Genomic DNA, 16062 nt, shown 5'->3' with positions numbered 1-16062 from the left:
TGCTTCCCTATCCAGTTACATCCTCTCTGTACAGTCCACATAACCTCACATTTTGTCTTCCAACATTGCTGGGTGATCATATCATACAACCCATTAAGAACCTAGCAATCTGGTGGACCATTATGTAACAGGTAGCATCTATCCTTGTGTATCAATGCCTATTTCCCTATAGATTGTAAGCTTGCGAGCAGGGCCTTCCTACCTCTATGTCTGTCCGTCTTTGCCCAGTTTTGTTCTATAACTGTTCTAATTTAAAGTGCAACGGAATATGCTGTGCTATATAAGAAACTGCTAATAAATAAATAAGGATTCCACTGTCACCCCGGGCCAGGATTTCACTCCTGTGGTGGTTGCAGTCTTCCAATCTCCAGGAAGGTCGACGCTTTGGAATTCAGGATTGGATTCTCCTCAGGACGGATGCGAGTCTGAGAGGATGGGGGGCGGTCACCCAAGGTTTGCCGTGCCAGGGCAGGTGGTCTGCCCAAGAGGCCCTACTTCCGATCAACATCCTGGAACTTCGTGCTATTTACAATGCCCTGATTCAGGGCTCCCTTCTGCTCCGGGATCAAACAATCCAGGTACAGTCGGACAACGCCACGGCTGTGGCGTACATCAATCGACAAGGAGGGACAAAAAGCAGAGCCTGCATGCGAGAAGTATCAAGAATACTCCTCTGGACGGAAAGAAATGCAATAGAACTGTCCACAATCTTCATTCCGGGAGTGGACAACTAGGAAGCGGACTTCCTGAGTCACCACGACCTCCACCCAGGGGAGTGGGGCCTACATTCTCAAGTGTTTCAACAGATCATAGACCGGTGGGGTTGCCCCCAGATCGACATGATGGTGTCTCACCTCAACAAGAAACTTTGCTTCTATTGTTTGCGAACCAGAGACCCTCAGGTGGGTGCACTGACGTCGCCTTGACCTTACCAGCTGGTCTACATATTTCCTCCGATTCCGTTAATCCCAAAGGTGCTCAAGAGGATCCGGCATCAAGGAGTACAAGCAATTCTGCTTGCCCCGGAGAGCGAGTTACGCGGATCTTCTGGACATGTCTGTCGAAGACCTTTGGTCTCTACCACTCAAAGATATCTTCTTCAACAAGGACTGCTCGTCTACCCGGACTTACGGCGACTTCGTTTGACGGCATGAAAGTTGAGCGGAACATCCTAGCTCACAAGGGACTTTTCAAAAAGGTAATTGCCACTATGGTGCAAGCCAGAAAACCTGTGACATCGGAACACTATCATATATCTGCCGGAGATAAGTCTCCTGGTGCGAGGAACGCTTATATTCATTTGCCGATTTTCACTTGGGAAGATTTCTTCGTTTTCTGCAGGCTGGAGTGGATCAAGTCTTACGTCTGGCATCCATTAAGGTTCAAATTTCAGCTCTTTCAATCTTCTTCCAAAAGAAGCTGGCTATACTGCCTGAGGTTCAGATCTTCTTGCAAGGCGTGCTTCACATCCAACTTCCATTTGTGCCGCCTATGGCACCTTGAGATTTGGATGATGTATTACGATTTCTACAGTCCTCCTTGTTTGAATCTCTGATGACGGTAGAAGACAAGTACCTCACGTGGAAGACTGTGATGTTACTGGCCCTGGCTTATGCTAGACGTGTCTCAGAATTGGGGGCCTTATCGTATAAAAGCCCGTATTTGGTATTTTACGAGGACAGCGCAGAGGTCCGGAATAAACAGCAGTTCCTGTCAAAGTTGTTTCCGCGTTTCATCTGAATCAACCTATTGTGGTTCCGTCCTGTTCCGACATTTCTGCTGCTCCAGAGGCATTGGATGCTGTGCGTGCCTTGAAGATCTATGTCAAGCGTACAGCTCTGATCAGAAATACTGATTCCTTGTTCGTGCTCTATGATGTGCAGAAGAAGGGTTGCCCTGCTTCAAAGCAGTCCATTGCTTGTTGGATTCGACTTACTATCGAACAGGCCTATGTGTCAGCAGCCTTACCTGTTCCGAAGCCTCTAAAGGCCCACTCTACTAGATCGGTGGGCTCTTCCTGCCTGTGGAGTCTCGGCCTTGCAACTATGCCGAGCCGCTACCTGGTTGGGGAAGAACACCTTTGTGAAGTTATACAAGTTTGGTACCCTGGCCAAAGAGGATACCCAGTTTCGGCAGGCGGTGCTGCAGATGTCTCCGTACGTTCCCGCGTGTTTTGGAAGCTTTGGGACATCCCCATCGTACTAATGTGTACCCAATATCCCTTATGGATGCTAGAGAAAATAGGATTTTAAATACCTACCCGTAAATCCTTTTCTCGTACATAAGGGATATTGGGAGCCCGGTGACTTTCTGCAGGTTCTCTGTTAGGTGTTACCTGTTCAGACGTTGCTGTTTGTTGCCAGATGTTGCTGGCCCAGTTATGTGCTAGTGTATAAATCTCACCACACTTCTTGTTATGTTCCTTCTCTCAAGTATGTAATTTCTCCTTCGGTCACTGTTATACCTACAACTGCCTGTGGGAGGGGGCATAGAGGGGAGGAGCCAGCATACCCAGTGGAAGAAATTTAAAGTGCGCTGGCTCCTTTAGAATCCTGTCTATACCCATCGTACTAATGTGTCCCCAATATCCCTTATGGACTACGAGAAAAGAATTTACCGGTAGGTATTTAAAATCCTATTTTATTTTTATTTTTTTATTGATGTTCTTTTGCTTCTATACATTGCCATATTTTCATTTCATCCAGCCAGATTTGACAGATATAACTTTAGGTGTTGTCACAGCACTGTGCCCCAGCCTGCGCTGAGATACGACAGCATGATGCAGGTTGGTGGTTGTGACGTGGGTTTTACTCAAGCTGCCACCACATAGCGTTCTTGTGTTCGCCAGACACTTAAATCACACTTACAAAATCCACAGTTATTACACAAAGGTATCATGAGCATTTCCAGGCATGTGAATTCTTAGAGCACAGAGATAATGCTGATAAAGTTTTAGATTTATTGAGAAAATCACACCAGGGTTAAAAGAAAAACAAAGGTAAATAATAAGACATATAATTATGAGATGCACAGATGGACTTCAAATAAATTAAAAAGGAATAAAAAGTCAGAAAACCCTTAATATTACTGTGAGGTTTTAGGTGTTGAGTGGGGGAGACAACATGAAGCAGAAGCTGGGACCACTCCTAGCACAAAGCTACTCCCTTGATGAGTTAACCCTGGTTTCAGTTAAAACAAGCATATTTACCTGTCCTAGCAAGCAGCGTATGCTGATTTAAATCACGATTTAAAAAAATGTAAATAAAAAATCAAGGCGTTTAATGTATTATTAAAATTAACTTTGAAAATTTGACATTTTTGACAGATGTGTTTCAAGAATTCAATATGTTACCATGGATGTAGAGTTAGTCTACAGCCATGCTTTTACTGGTAATTGGCATAATGTGCAATATGGACTAAAGTCGTTTTACCTTTCATTAGCTGCTCTGCTAATAAGTGGTCTCTATCTATGGCTATTGCTTGCTCACCTAATTTAATTATGACTGCACACGTTACATCTGCCCCACCTGCAGTGGAGCATGGTTTTGCCCATTAGTGTGCTTTTTCCTGAATGAGGCTCTTAGGGGCAGATATATTAAGCCTGGAGAAGGGATAAAGCAGTGGTAAGTGTAAGGTAATAACGCACCAGCCAATCATTAAAAAAAAAATATCTTCAAATCATAATTTTTATTTTCACACCCTGCTAGCAAGTACACACACCACCACCCTTGTGGATTTTAACCCTTCCAAAACCAGAATTAAATGTCTGTACTTGGGTATCTAAGGGGTTTCCCTGCCAGATCAGCAGGGGCATTTAGTTACTAGATTCATTCTGTTTGAAGAGTAAGATCTGGAATATACCAATTGGTCAGAAGTGCCCATGACATATGACCAGTCCAGACCTAGCACTGTCCCCCCCTCCTCCCTTGTCTTCAGAAGAACTTGTCCTGTCTTTTGAATGGGGATTTGTGAGGAGAAACTGTAATTTACACATACCTCCTGCTGTAAAGAGCACATATACATTTCCTTACACCAAATGGCTGGTGGCTAGTGACCCTGGCTAATTAATTAACCACTTAACTGACGATTTATTTTGCCAAAAAACGCTCCGAAATTGTCGGGGGTGTTTTTATGAGTGAATTAGATGAGGAACATGAATTTAACCCTATCCCAAACGATTTTAGTTAAAAAAATAAAAAAAGTGTAAAATTTATTGGTTTCAAACATCGAAACATCGATCAGTAACATAGTGACCATCGGAACATTGGGAACATTGCGGCTTTCATTTTGAAAGCCGGGACAGCCTGCAGGTATACGTGGGGGTCTGGGGTTGGCTTGGGAGGGTTCATTTACACTCCCCAGCGGTTGCTGTTGTCTGCAGCCGCTGAAGAGAGGGGTATTCCCTTGCTGACCGATCAGCAGTGATCGGCAGCACGGCAATCAGTGGGGGATAGTGCAGGGAGGCAGAGGGACCTTCCGGTCCCTCTAACAGCAGCAGCGGAGGGAAGTTTATCTTCCCTGCCGCTGCTAACACTCTCTATCTGACTGGTTGCATCCTGTGCGACCAGGTCAGATAGAGCACTTGCAGGCATGGTCGCATCTGATGCAACCATGTCAGGCAAGTGGTTAAAGGCTAGCATACAGGTTTAAAAATTACGTTTCCATACAGAATATACATTGTAATATACATTTTGGGAGCACTATAATAATTTACATCATGGTCATGGCTGGGTTATTACGCATAGGACCATGAGCATCACTTACCCAGGGCACACAGAATGCATAGAGTCATGACACGTGACTTTGAGGAATTTCCATAACTCATGGCAACACCACAGTTTAAGAGCTGGGGCGTGGAGCGGAGAGTAAGAGCTGGGCCCTATAGGGTGTGGAGCGGAGAGTAAGAGCTGGGGCGTGGAGCGGAGAGTAAGAGCTGGGCCCTATGGGGCGTGGAGCGGAGAGTAAGAGCTGGGCCCTTTAGGGTGTGGAGCGGAGAGTAAGAGCTGGGCCCTTTAGGGTGTGGAGCGGAGAGTAAGAGCTGGGCCCTTTAGGGTGTGGAGCGGAGAGTAAGAGCTGGCCATAAAACAAAGAAAGAAGGCAGATGATTGATGCTGGAGGTGGGCACTACAGGTGAAGGCCTAGCTTTCTGCATTCTGCCTTTGCCCATTATCACTAGCTTAATTGTCAAGAATGGTGCCTGAAAAGAGAATTTATGTAATCAGGAAATTATAATCATCTAGAGCTGAAAACTTTAAAACCTATAAATAGGACCTACATGATGATGTGTTACTCTATTATGTATATAAGTTAATAGTCGTTTTTAATAAAGTATAATGTGTAACCAAATGAGATACTTTGATAACTGCTGTCATATATATATATACTACGCACTGTTTATTGTTTGCTATGAATGCAATGACTGGTGACCTTATATGTCACTGTTCTAGGATGTTGATTTGAATGATCGATAAAATTGCTAACCGAGCTGGGGTTATGTAATCTTTTTCAGGCAGTGACTGCAAGCAGCTGACAGAGCAGATGGCTGCTTCTGCTGAGAGAGGGTAAGTGCTAACATGGTACATAACGCCCCTGTGCTGCAATCACTGTGTATGGGTGTTTCAGAACCAAAATGGCAAGCATTGCAGGAGAACATTACTTCCAGATATATTATGTGAAACAACTCTGGATGGTTTCAGAAACAAAGAGCATGCGTACACATAAAATACAGTTTCTGAGCCTTTCACATTGCACAATGAAACGGGTCTGAACCGTGTAGGACCCTGCCTTTTAACCGTTTTAAAATACCAGTAATCTGTAACCAGTAAATTCAAAGTGGCCCTTTCACACCGCAGCTAGAACCGTTTTGGAAGGCTTAAAAAACTGCAATTTACCGGGTTATAGCTGCGGTGTGAAAGGGGTATAAGTGTTGCCAACATGAGAGACTGGTAAATATCAGCTGCAATTGATTACGGAACGTAAAAATGAAGAACTAAAAAGTCTTTTACTAGGATTAACAGTATAAATGTAACATTACTACACTACAATGTGTTTTACTTTCATGAATAATACAGGAAAATGTCAGTTCTGTAGCGTTCCTGCTCCTTAGGCTACATAACAACTGGCTTCCCAATACAGGCGATTACTAGCATTTCTAACCAAGTAAAGTTATGACCCCATACCCACTGTATCTCCACTATCCCATACCCCAAACAGCAAGTGCTTTCGATCTACTGCATGTCACACATTTAAAACGTAACCAGCTGTATGAGATTCTTCTACCACTGTTCATGACCCGTTAAAAGAAAACAAACTCAATTCCAAACCACAAAAGGTGATAGGCTGTCTCCATGCGTGACGTCACCAAGCAGAAGCAGGAAATAAACTGGAGGAAACACATGAGTGAAGAAGCATTTTATTATACAGAATACAGTTTAAAATGGCAAATTGGAGTGATGAGGAGGTTAGGGAGCTGCTTAGGATGAGAGGGGATGAAGAAATTGCTAGACAAATCACTAGGACAGTGAAGGATGCAGTAATCTACAAAAACATGGTAAAGATGCTTGAAGCTGCTGGGTTCCATCGTGCGACTAGCCAAATTATTAATAATTAATTAATAATTATTAATAATGTGTGGGCCAGAAAAGTCCATTTAAAATGACAACCACTGTTTTCTATGGGAGAAACGGGTTCAGTGTGAAAGGTACCAAAACTGTAATGTAACTGGTATACTACTGTTTCAACATGTGATGTGAAGGGGGTTTAACTGCTCAGACCCGTTTAAAGAACCGGTTTGCGATGTGAAAGCGGTATTATTTGCTTACTGATTCTTCTATCGAAGATAATTGCCAAGCGGAGTGTAACTATGATGCTGACTTTATAGGAATACAGAAGACGACAACTCGGCGGCTGCAAAATCCAACCCTCCATCATCTGATCTGAGCATTCAGAAAGATATTAGGAAACTGAAAGAAGCTGACAAGGACAGCAATAGTCAGCCCATCATAGTAAGTGCTGTGTTTAACCAGATAGTCATTTATTCTGATTATTAACCACTTTCCACTATATTCCCTCCTTCGCCAGTAATAGTACTTGGGACTGTGACCATTACCTACTTTTATTAGTTGCTGGCACTTGATATAAAGGAGACTTCTGATTACTAAGGCTATCACCATCTCTGATCTCCCCTAGTATGGAGTGAGCTGAGCCATGTTGAATCGGATTAGCAGAAGACACAACTTTGTCAGTGCCCTGTGTAAAACAGTGAATAAGGATATGCCCATTGTAAGATCCATTCCACAGCGACAATGTTATAATTTCCAATAGAGAATATTAAGTTACTGTATATTCATAGCCACTGAGTTTATCCACAGATCCATGGCACTACATTTGGTTACAAAAAATAAGTAGTGCTTGGGACAGAGAAATTGGTACTTATTGTGCACCTTCTGTGATTTCTAATACAGTTCACATTAAAGGGGGGGTACTCACGGAGCGATATTCTAAGCAATCTGACTAGATTGCTTAGAATTTCAGCATTCTCGATCCGTGTGTACCCCCTACAGCGATAGCGATGCGCAGCCCCGCGCATCGCTATCGCTGCTGCTAGATTGGCCACCCGCTCGGTGAAGTGAGCGGCCCCCCTGTCTCACCCCCGCACGCTCAGCACAGATCGCGCTGTGCTGAGCGGCGGGAGAGGTGTGCTGAGCGGTTCGCTCAGCGCACATCTCTCCCGCATCGGCCCATCTATATGGGCCTTTAATGATGTCGCCCTACAGAAGTATTGATACTGTTTTACGGCATGATGTTTGTTTATGGGTTACCTCTTCCTAATGTACCCAGCTTCTACATGTCTTCCTTGGTCATGTAAATCTTTTTTTTTTTTTTTTTTTTTTTTTTTCTTCTTGATTTTAGGATGCTGGACAGAAGCGGTTTGGTGCCATCTCCTGTAATTTGTGTGGCATGCTGTACACCGCATCTAATCCTGAGGATGAGACCCAACACATGCTATTTCATAACCAGTTCATCAGTGCGGTCAGATATGTGGTAAGAATTCTTCTTTGTGTGGCCTTTCTAGAAAACATACAATAGACCTAATATTTCTCTGACGTCCTAGTGGATGCTGGGAACTCCGTAAGGACCATGGGGAATAGACGGGCTCCGCAGGAGACTGGGCACTCTAAAAGAAAGATTAGGTACTATCTGGAGTGCACTGGCTCCTCCCTCTATGCCCCTCCTCCAGACCTCAGTTAGAATCTGTGCCCGGCCAGAGCTGAGTGCTCCTAGTGGGCTCTCCTGAGCTTGCTAGAAAAGAAAGTTTTTGTTAGGTTTTTTATTTTCAGTGATAACTGCTGGCAACAGACTCACTGCTACGTGGGACTGAGGGGAGAGAAGCAAACCTACCTGCTTGCAGCTAGCTTGTGCTTCTTAGGCTACTGGACACCATTAGCTCCAGAGGGTTCGAACACAGGGCCTGACCTCGATCGTCCGTTCCCGGAGCCGCGCCGCCGTCCCCCTTGCAAAGACAGAAGAGAAGCGATGAAATCGGCGGCAGAAGACTCCTGTCTTCATTAAGGTAACGCACAGCACCGCAGCTGTGCGCCATTGCTCCCACAGCACACCACACACTCCGGTCACTGTAGGGTGCAGGGCGCTGGGGGGGGGGGGGGGGGGCAGCGCAGCGCCCTGGGCAGCAATTATAATACCTTTTGGCACTTAAAATACACATAATACAGTCTGAAAACTATATATGTGTAAAAAACCCCGCCATTAAGTTACATAAAACGCGGGACAGAAGCCTGCCGCTGAGGGGACGGGGCCTTCTCCCTCAGCACACCAGCGCCATTTTCCCTTCACAGCTCCGCTGGAAGCAGCTCCCCAGGCTCTCCCCTGCAGTATCCTGATACAAGAAGGGTAAAAAAGAGAGGGGGGGGCACATAAATTTAGGCGAAAATAAGATATTTAAGCAGCTATTGGGTAATTCACTTTTTATAGTGTAAATCCCTGTTATATAGCGCTGTGGTGTGTGCTGGCATACTCTCTCTCTGTCTCCCCAAAGGACTTTGTGGGGTCCTGTCCTCAGTCTGAGCATTCCCTGTGTGTGTGCGGTGTGTCGGTACGGCTGTGTCGACATGTTTGATGAGGGTTACGTGGAGGCGGAGCAGGGGCAGATAAGTGTGGTGTCGCCCCCGACGGGGCCGACACCTGATTGGATGGATATGTGGAAGGTCTTAACGACAGTGTCAACTCCTTACATAAAAGGTTCGATGACGCAGCAGCCTTGGGACAGCCGGGGTCTCAGCCCGCGCCTGCCCAGGCGACTCAGAAGCCGTCAGGGGCTCATAAACGCCCGCTAGCTCAGATGGTAGACACAGATGTCGACACGGAGTCTGACTCCAGTGTAGATGAGGATGAGACAAATGTACAGTCTACAAAAGCCATCCGATGCATGATTACTGCAATGAAAGATGTATTGCACATTTCTGATATTAACCCGGTTACCACCAAGAGGGGTATTATGTTTAGGGAGAAAAAGCAGCCAGTGACTTTTCCCCCATCTGATGAATTAAATGATTTGTGTGAAGAAGCGTGGAGTTCCCCTGATAAGAAACTAGTGATTTCTAAGAGGTTACTGATGGCGTACCCTTTCCCGCCAACGGATAGGTTACGTTGGGAAACATCCCCTAGGGTGGACAAGGCGCTAACACGCTTATCTAAAAGGGTGGCACTGCCGTCTCAGGATACGGCCGCCCTAAAGGAGCCTGCGGATAGAAAGCAGGAAGCTATCCTGAAGTCTGTGTATACACACTCTGGTACTCTACTGAGACCTGCTATTGCTTCAGCCTGGATGTGTAGTGCTGCAGCAGCATGGACTGATACCCTGTCAGACAACATTGATTCCCTCGACAGGGATACTGTTTTGCTAATCATCGAACATATAAAAGACGTCGTCTTATATATGCGGGATGCCCAGAGGGACATTTGCCTGCTGGCATCTAGAATTAATGCAATGTCCATTTCTGCCAGGAGAGTATTATGGACTCGGCAGTGGACAGGTGATGCTGATTCTAAAAAACACATGGAGGTTTTGCCTTATAAGGGTGAGGAATTGTTTGGGGACGGTCTCTCGGACCTCGTATCCACAGCAACTGCTGGGAAGTCGACTTTTTTACCTCAGGTTCCCTCACAGCCTAAGAAAGCACCGTATTATCAAGTGCAGTCCTTTCGGCCTCAGAAAGGCAAGCGGGTCAGAGGAGCATCCTTTCTGGCCAGAGGCAAGGGTAGAGGAAAGAAGCTGCACCAGGCAGCCAGTTCCCAGGAACAAAAATCCTCCCCTGCTTCCACTAAGTCCACCGCATGACGTTGGGGCTCCACAGGCGGAGCCAGGTGCGGTGGGGGCGCGTCTCCGAAACTTCAGCAACCAGTGGGTTCGCTCACAAGTGGATCTCTGGGCTGTACAAATTGTATCTCAGGGAAACAAGCTGGAGTTCGAGGCGACTCCCTCTCGCCGTTACCTCAAATCAGCCTTGCCAGCTGCTCCCAGGGAAAGGGAGGTAGTACTGGCGGCAATTCACAAGCTGTACCTCCAGCAGGTGATAATAAAGGTCCCCCTCCTTCAACAGGGCAGGGGTTACTATTCCACAATGTTTGTGGTACCGAAACCGGACGGTTCGGTGAGACCCATTCTGAATTTAAAATCCTTGAACACTTATATAAAGAAGTTCAAGTTCAAAATGGAATCGCTCAGGGCGGTTATTGCAAGCCTGGAAGAGGGGGATTTTATGGTGTCGCTGGACATCAAGGATGCTTACTTGCATGTCCCCATTTACCCACCTCACCAGGAATACCTCAGGTTTGTGGTACAGGACTGTCATTACCAATTCCAGACGTTGCCGTTTGGTCTCTCCACGGCACCGAGAATATTTATCACGGTAATGGCCGAAATGATGATACTCCTTCGGAAGAAGGGAGTTATAATTATCCCGTACTTGGACGATTTCCTCATAAAGGCGAGGTCCAGAGAGCAGTTGGTCAGCGTAGCACTCTCTCAGGAAGTGTTGCAACAGCACGGCTGGATTCTGAATATCCCAAAGTCGCAGCTGATTCCTGCGACGCGTCTGCTTTTCCTGGGCATTATTCTGGACACAGAACAGATGAAGGTGTTTCTCCCGGTGGAGAAGGCCCAGGAATTGTCATCTCTGGTCAGGGACCTCCTGAAACCAAAACAGGTGTCGGTGCATCACTGCACGCGAGTCCTGGGAAAGATGGTGGCTTCTTACGAAGCAATTCCCTTCGGCAGGTTCCATGCAAGGATCTTTCAGTGGGATCTGTTGGACAAATGGTCCGGATCGCATCTTCAGATGCATCGGTTGATCACCCTGTCCCCAAGGGCCAGGGTGTCTCTGCTGTGGTGGCTGCAGAGTGCTCATCTTCTCGAGGGCCGCAGGTTCGGCATACTGGGTCCTGGTGACCACGGATGCAAGCCTCCGAGGATGGGGGGCAGTCACTCAGGGAAGAAACTTCCAAGGACAGTGGTCAAGTCTGGAGACTTCACTACACATAAATATACTGGAACTAAGGGCCATTTACAACACCCTGAGTCAAGCAGAGCCCCTGCTTCAAAACCACCCAGTACTGATTCAGTCAGACAACATCACGGCGGTCGCCCATGTAAACCGCCAGGGCGGCACGAGAAGCAGGATGGCAATGGCAGAAGCCACAAGGATTCTTCGATGGGCGGAGAATCACGTGCTAGCACTGTCAGCAGTGTTCATTCCGGGAGTGGACAACTGGGAAGCAGACTTCCTCAGCAGGCACGACCTCCACCCGGGAGAGTGGGGACTTCATCAAGAAGTCTTCACACAGATTGTAAATCGCTGGGAACTGCCACGGGTGGACATGATGGCGTCCCGCCTCAACAAAAAGCTAAAAATAATATTGCGCCAGGTCAAGGGACCCTCAGGCGATAGCTGTGGACGCACTAGTGACACCGTGGGTGTACCAGTCGGTTTATGTGTTCCCTCCTCTTCCTCTCATACCCAAGGTACTGAGGATAGTAAGAAAGAGAGGAGTAAGAACTATACTCATCGTTCCGGATTGGCCAAGAAGAACTTGGTACCCAGAACTACAAGAAATGATCTCAGAGGACCCATGGCCTCTGCCTCTCAGACAGGACCTGTTACAGCAAGGGCCCTGTCAGTTCCAAGACTTACCGCGGCTGCGTTTGACGGCATGGCGGTTGACCGCCGGATCCTAACGGAAAAGGGCATTCCAGATGAAGTGATTCCTACGCTGATAAAAGCTAGGAAGGATGTGACAGCAAAGCATTATCACCGCATATGGCGGAAATATGTCGCTTGGTGTGAGGCCAGGAAGGCCCCAACAGAGGAATTCCAGCTGGGTCGATTTCTGCACTTCCTACAGTCAGGGGTGACTATGGGCCTAAAATTGGGGTCCATAAAGGTCCAGATTTCGGCCCTATCTATATTCTTTCAAAAATAACTGGCTTCACTGCCTGAAGTTCAGACGTTTGTAAAGGGAGTGCTGCATATTCAGCCCCCTTTTGTGCCTCCAGTGGCACCTTGGGATCTTAACGTTGTGTTGGATTTCCTGAAATCACACTGGTTTGAGCCACTTAGGACCGTGGAGCTAAAGTATCTCACGTGGAAGGTGGTCATGCTGTTGACCTTAGCTTCAGCTAGGCGTGTGTCAGAATTGGCGGCTTTGTCATGTAAAAGCCCGTATCTGATCTTCCATATGGACAGGGCAGAATTGAGGACTCGTCCCCAATTTCTCCCAAAGGTGGTATCAGCGTTTCATTTGAACCAACCTATTGTGGTGCCTGCGGCTACTCGGGACTTGGAGGATTCCAAGTTGCTGGACGTAGTCCGTGCTTTGAAAATTTATGTTTCCAGGACGGCTGGAGACAGGAAAACTGACTTGCTATTTATCCTGCATGCACCCAACAAGCTGGGTGCTCCTGCTTCAAAGCAAACTATTGCTCGCTGGATCTGTTGCACGATTCAGCTGGCACATTCTGCGGCTGGACTGCCGCATCCTAAATCAGTGAAAGCCCATTCCACAAGGAAGGTGGGCTCTTCTTGGGCGGCTGCCCGAGGGGTCTCGGCTTTACAGCTTTGCCGAGCTGCTACTTGGTCGGGTTCAAACACATTTGCTAAATTCTACAAGTTTGATACCCTGGCTGAGGAGGACCTTGAGTTTGCTCATTCGGTGCTGCAGAGTCATCCGCACTCTCCCGCCCTTTTGGGAGCTTTGGTATAATCCCCATGGTCCTTACGGAGTTCCCAGCATCCACTAGGACGTCAGAGAAAATAAGAATTTACTCACCGGTAATTCTATTTCTCGTAGTCCATAGTGGATGCTGGGCGCCCGTCCCAAGTGCGGACTCTCTGCAATACATGTATATAGTTATTGCTTCACTAAAGGGTTATTGTTATGAGCCATCCGTAAAAGGAGGCTCAGTTGTTGTTCATACTGTTGTACAGTGTGATTGGTGTGGCTGGTATGAGTCTTACCCTGGATTCTAAATCCTTTCCATGTTGTGTCAGCTCTTCCGGGCACAGTTTCCCTAACTGAGGTCTGGAGGAGGGGCATAGAGGGAGGAGCCAGTGCACACCAGATAGTACCTAATCTTTCTTTTAGAGTGCCCAGTCTCCTGCGGAGCCCGTCTATTCCCCATGGTCCTTACGGAGTTCCCAGCATCCACTACGGACTACGAGAAATAGAATTACCGGTGAGTAAATTCTTATTATTGTATGCATGTTCATTCTTGGTTTGTTTTTTCCCAGGGTTGGAAGAAGGAAAGAATTGTGGCCGAATACCCAGATGGAAAAATAATTATGGTATTGCCAGATGACCCTAAATATTCACTTAAAAAGGTAATGCTGAGAGCAAGATTCACATTCAGCAACAGGAGGTGTCATTTCTGAGGAATGAATGACTGTTATGTTAACAGCTTTTACATTTCCTTTTGACTTAGAAATATAAGTCATTTTATAAAGATTTTTAAGTGTGTTCTGGTTTATGGAGTTAATATGCATAAAGGCAGAACAGTGGGGTTATGCTTCTGTGGATTGTAGGTATACATTCACTGTGGTGTCTACAGGATATGGGGTATGATTCAGTGCTGATCGTAGATGTGCTTAATTTAGCACATCTACGATCAGAATCTCAGACATGTGGGGGGACGCCCAGCACAGGGCTAGTTCACCCCACATGTCTGGCCCGGGTGTACTACGATATCCCAGGTGTTTGGGATCATCCCGGTGGCCAGCATACCGGCGCTGATATCCTGAATGCTGGTAGCGGGGTGAGCGCAGAAGAGCCCCTATGAGTACACAGAGGGAGAATAGTCGTCGGTGTCCCGGCGCCGATATGCTGACCACCGAATGCTTCCTGTCTGACCCTAAGCCCCCCCCCCCCCCTTCCCCCGCAAGGGTGCTAAAGCATTGCATGGCAGCGATGCTTTTGCATCCGCTAAGTAGTTACCTCCCAGCGCAGCTCCTAACGCCATTGGCAGAAACCCTCCCGCCCTGCCACTGCCTGTCAATCAGGCAGAGGCGTTCACAGCCCTGAGATGTTTTTAGCACTCGCAAAGGGCTTCAGACTGCGATCGCTGCTGCTGCAGCGATCCAGTCTGAATTAGGCCCATGGTTATGTGAGACTGCAGGAAGAATAGAAGAAGCAGAAATGTCTGTTACTTTCATCTGTCCTAAAAGTGCACTTGCCGTCCACACAGGCAGCCAAGCTCATTAAATGAACCATTCTAAGATATTAGCCATCACTTCAGCACATAACTTATTGTCTAGCATAAAAGTATTGCACAGTGCATGTCTTTTACACTCGCGCAGTTATGTATGGGGGACGCAGCATCACTAGAAACGGTCATGGGTGTTAATTATTGAGATATTTTTAATGGAGATATGTTATTGATTGTATACCTTTCCGTGAGCACTCTATCACACCCATCTGTAGAGAATATAACCTTTCCTTGGTGTATAAATGTGTAAGTTCATCTAGGTAGTCAGCTGGGTGTGGTAACTTGAGACAGAAGGATTTGAGCAACATTCACAGAAGATATGTGGTTAGTTCTCCAAGATGTTTAGAACAACCTCCATGCCAAGTTCCTTCAAAAACTGTGTGCAAGTGTACCTAGAAGAATTGATGCTGTTTTGAAGGCAAAGGGTGGTCACACCAAATATTGATTTGATTTTGATCTCTCTTCTGTTCATTCACTTTACATTTTAATTGATAAGAATAAACTAGTAACACTTCTATTTTTGAAATCATTCTATATATATATATATATATATATATATATATATATATATTGTGACAAGAACACTGGAATAGTGTTTGAGGGCAGGTGTGTTTGTCCCAGGTTCTTGTCTTACATGTATTAGGAGAATGTTTTGTTTTGTCAGAACCTTTTCAGTTTATTGGAAAAGCTGGATAAGGGCTCTGAAAGAGAGATAGGGCAAGTTCCAGACATTGGGCCCAGTTTGGGTCTTTGTCCTCACAGAAGGCTTATCAGGGTTTCAGCTGTGTAAGTGGGTTATAGGGCTGCTAGCCTGATTAGTGTGTGCAGACTGCCTGGGAAGACTGCAGGATCTCTGTGAGAGAAATACGCTTCCTTACACAAGTGAGCCATACAGTGTTGGTTGGAAAACTCTGTTTTTGTTTAGAGACAGTTAGGAACGTCTTATGTTTAGTTAGTGCCGGACAGGCAAGGTATTTTCTTTTGATGTTTGTTTTGTTTTCTGTTTAATAAAACTGGTCGTGGCCAGTTGCACCATAAAAACTGGACTTGTGTGACTTCTCAGCTGCTGCCGGCTGCCATCTACCCCAAGAAACGGGGTCCGGTTCCCCTACAGTGTTACAACTTGGTGGAGAATGCGAGCATGCCGTTCTGCGCATAAGTGAAAGCCCCAGCTTTAGAAGGCCTGCAGAAAACTGTGGTTTGTGCAGATACAGCCCAGTGTGAAGTTGCTGAGACTCACCCCTGAGTGTTTGATATATGTCCTGGGTGAAAGCAGCTATAAAGCC

General features: G+C 46.4%; 1 protein-coding gene across 1 annotated transcript in view; it reads left to right on the top strand.

Annotated features, from left to right (window-relative positions):
* The window catches only part of ESCO1 (establishment of sister chromatid cohesion N-acetyltransferase 1), a 114939-nt gene that overhangs the window by 81506 nt on the left and 17371 nt on the right, over nucleotides 1–16062 (top strand). The window contains exons 4-7 of the mRNA XM_063923573.1: nucleotides 5510–5561; nucleotides 6881–7004; nucleotides 7912–8043; nucleotides 13806–13895. Of these exons, the coding sequence (XP_063779643.1) occupies nucleotides 5510–5561; nucleotides 6881–7004; nucleotides 7912–8043; nucleotides 13806–13895 (398 nt within the window). The remainder of the gene's footprint in view (nucleotides 1–5509; nucleotides 5562–6880; nucleotides 7005–7911; nucleotides 8044–13805; nucleotides 13896–16062) is intronic.

The sequence above is a fragment of the Pseudophryne corroboree genome, chromosome 5, assembly GCF_028390025.1.
Source record: "Pseudophryne corroboree isolate aPseCor3 chromosome 5, aPseCor3.hap2, whole genome shotgun sequence".
Lineage (NCBI taxonomy): Eukaryota > Metazoa > Chordata > Amphibia > Anura > Myobatrachidae > Pseudophryne > Pseudophryne corroboree.
The sequence above is the reverse complement of the archived record's forward strand: the minus strand, read 5'-3'. Positions and strand labels throughout refer to the sequence as shown.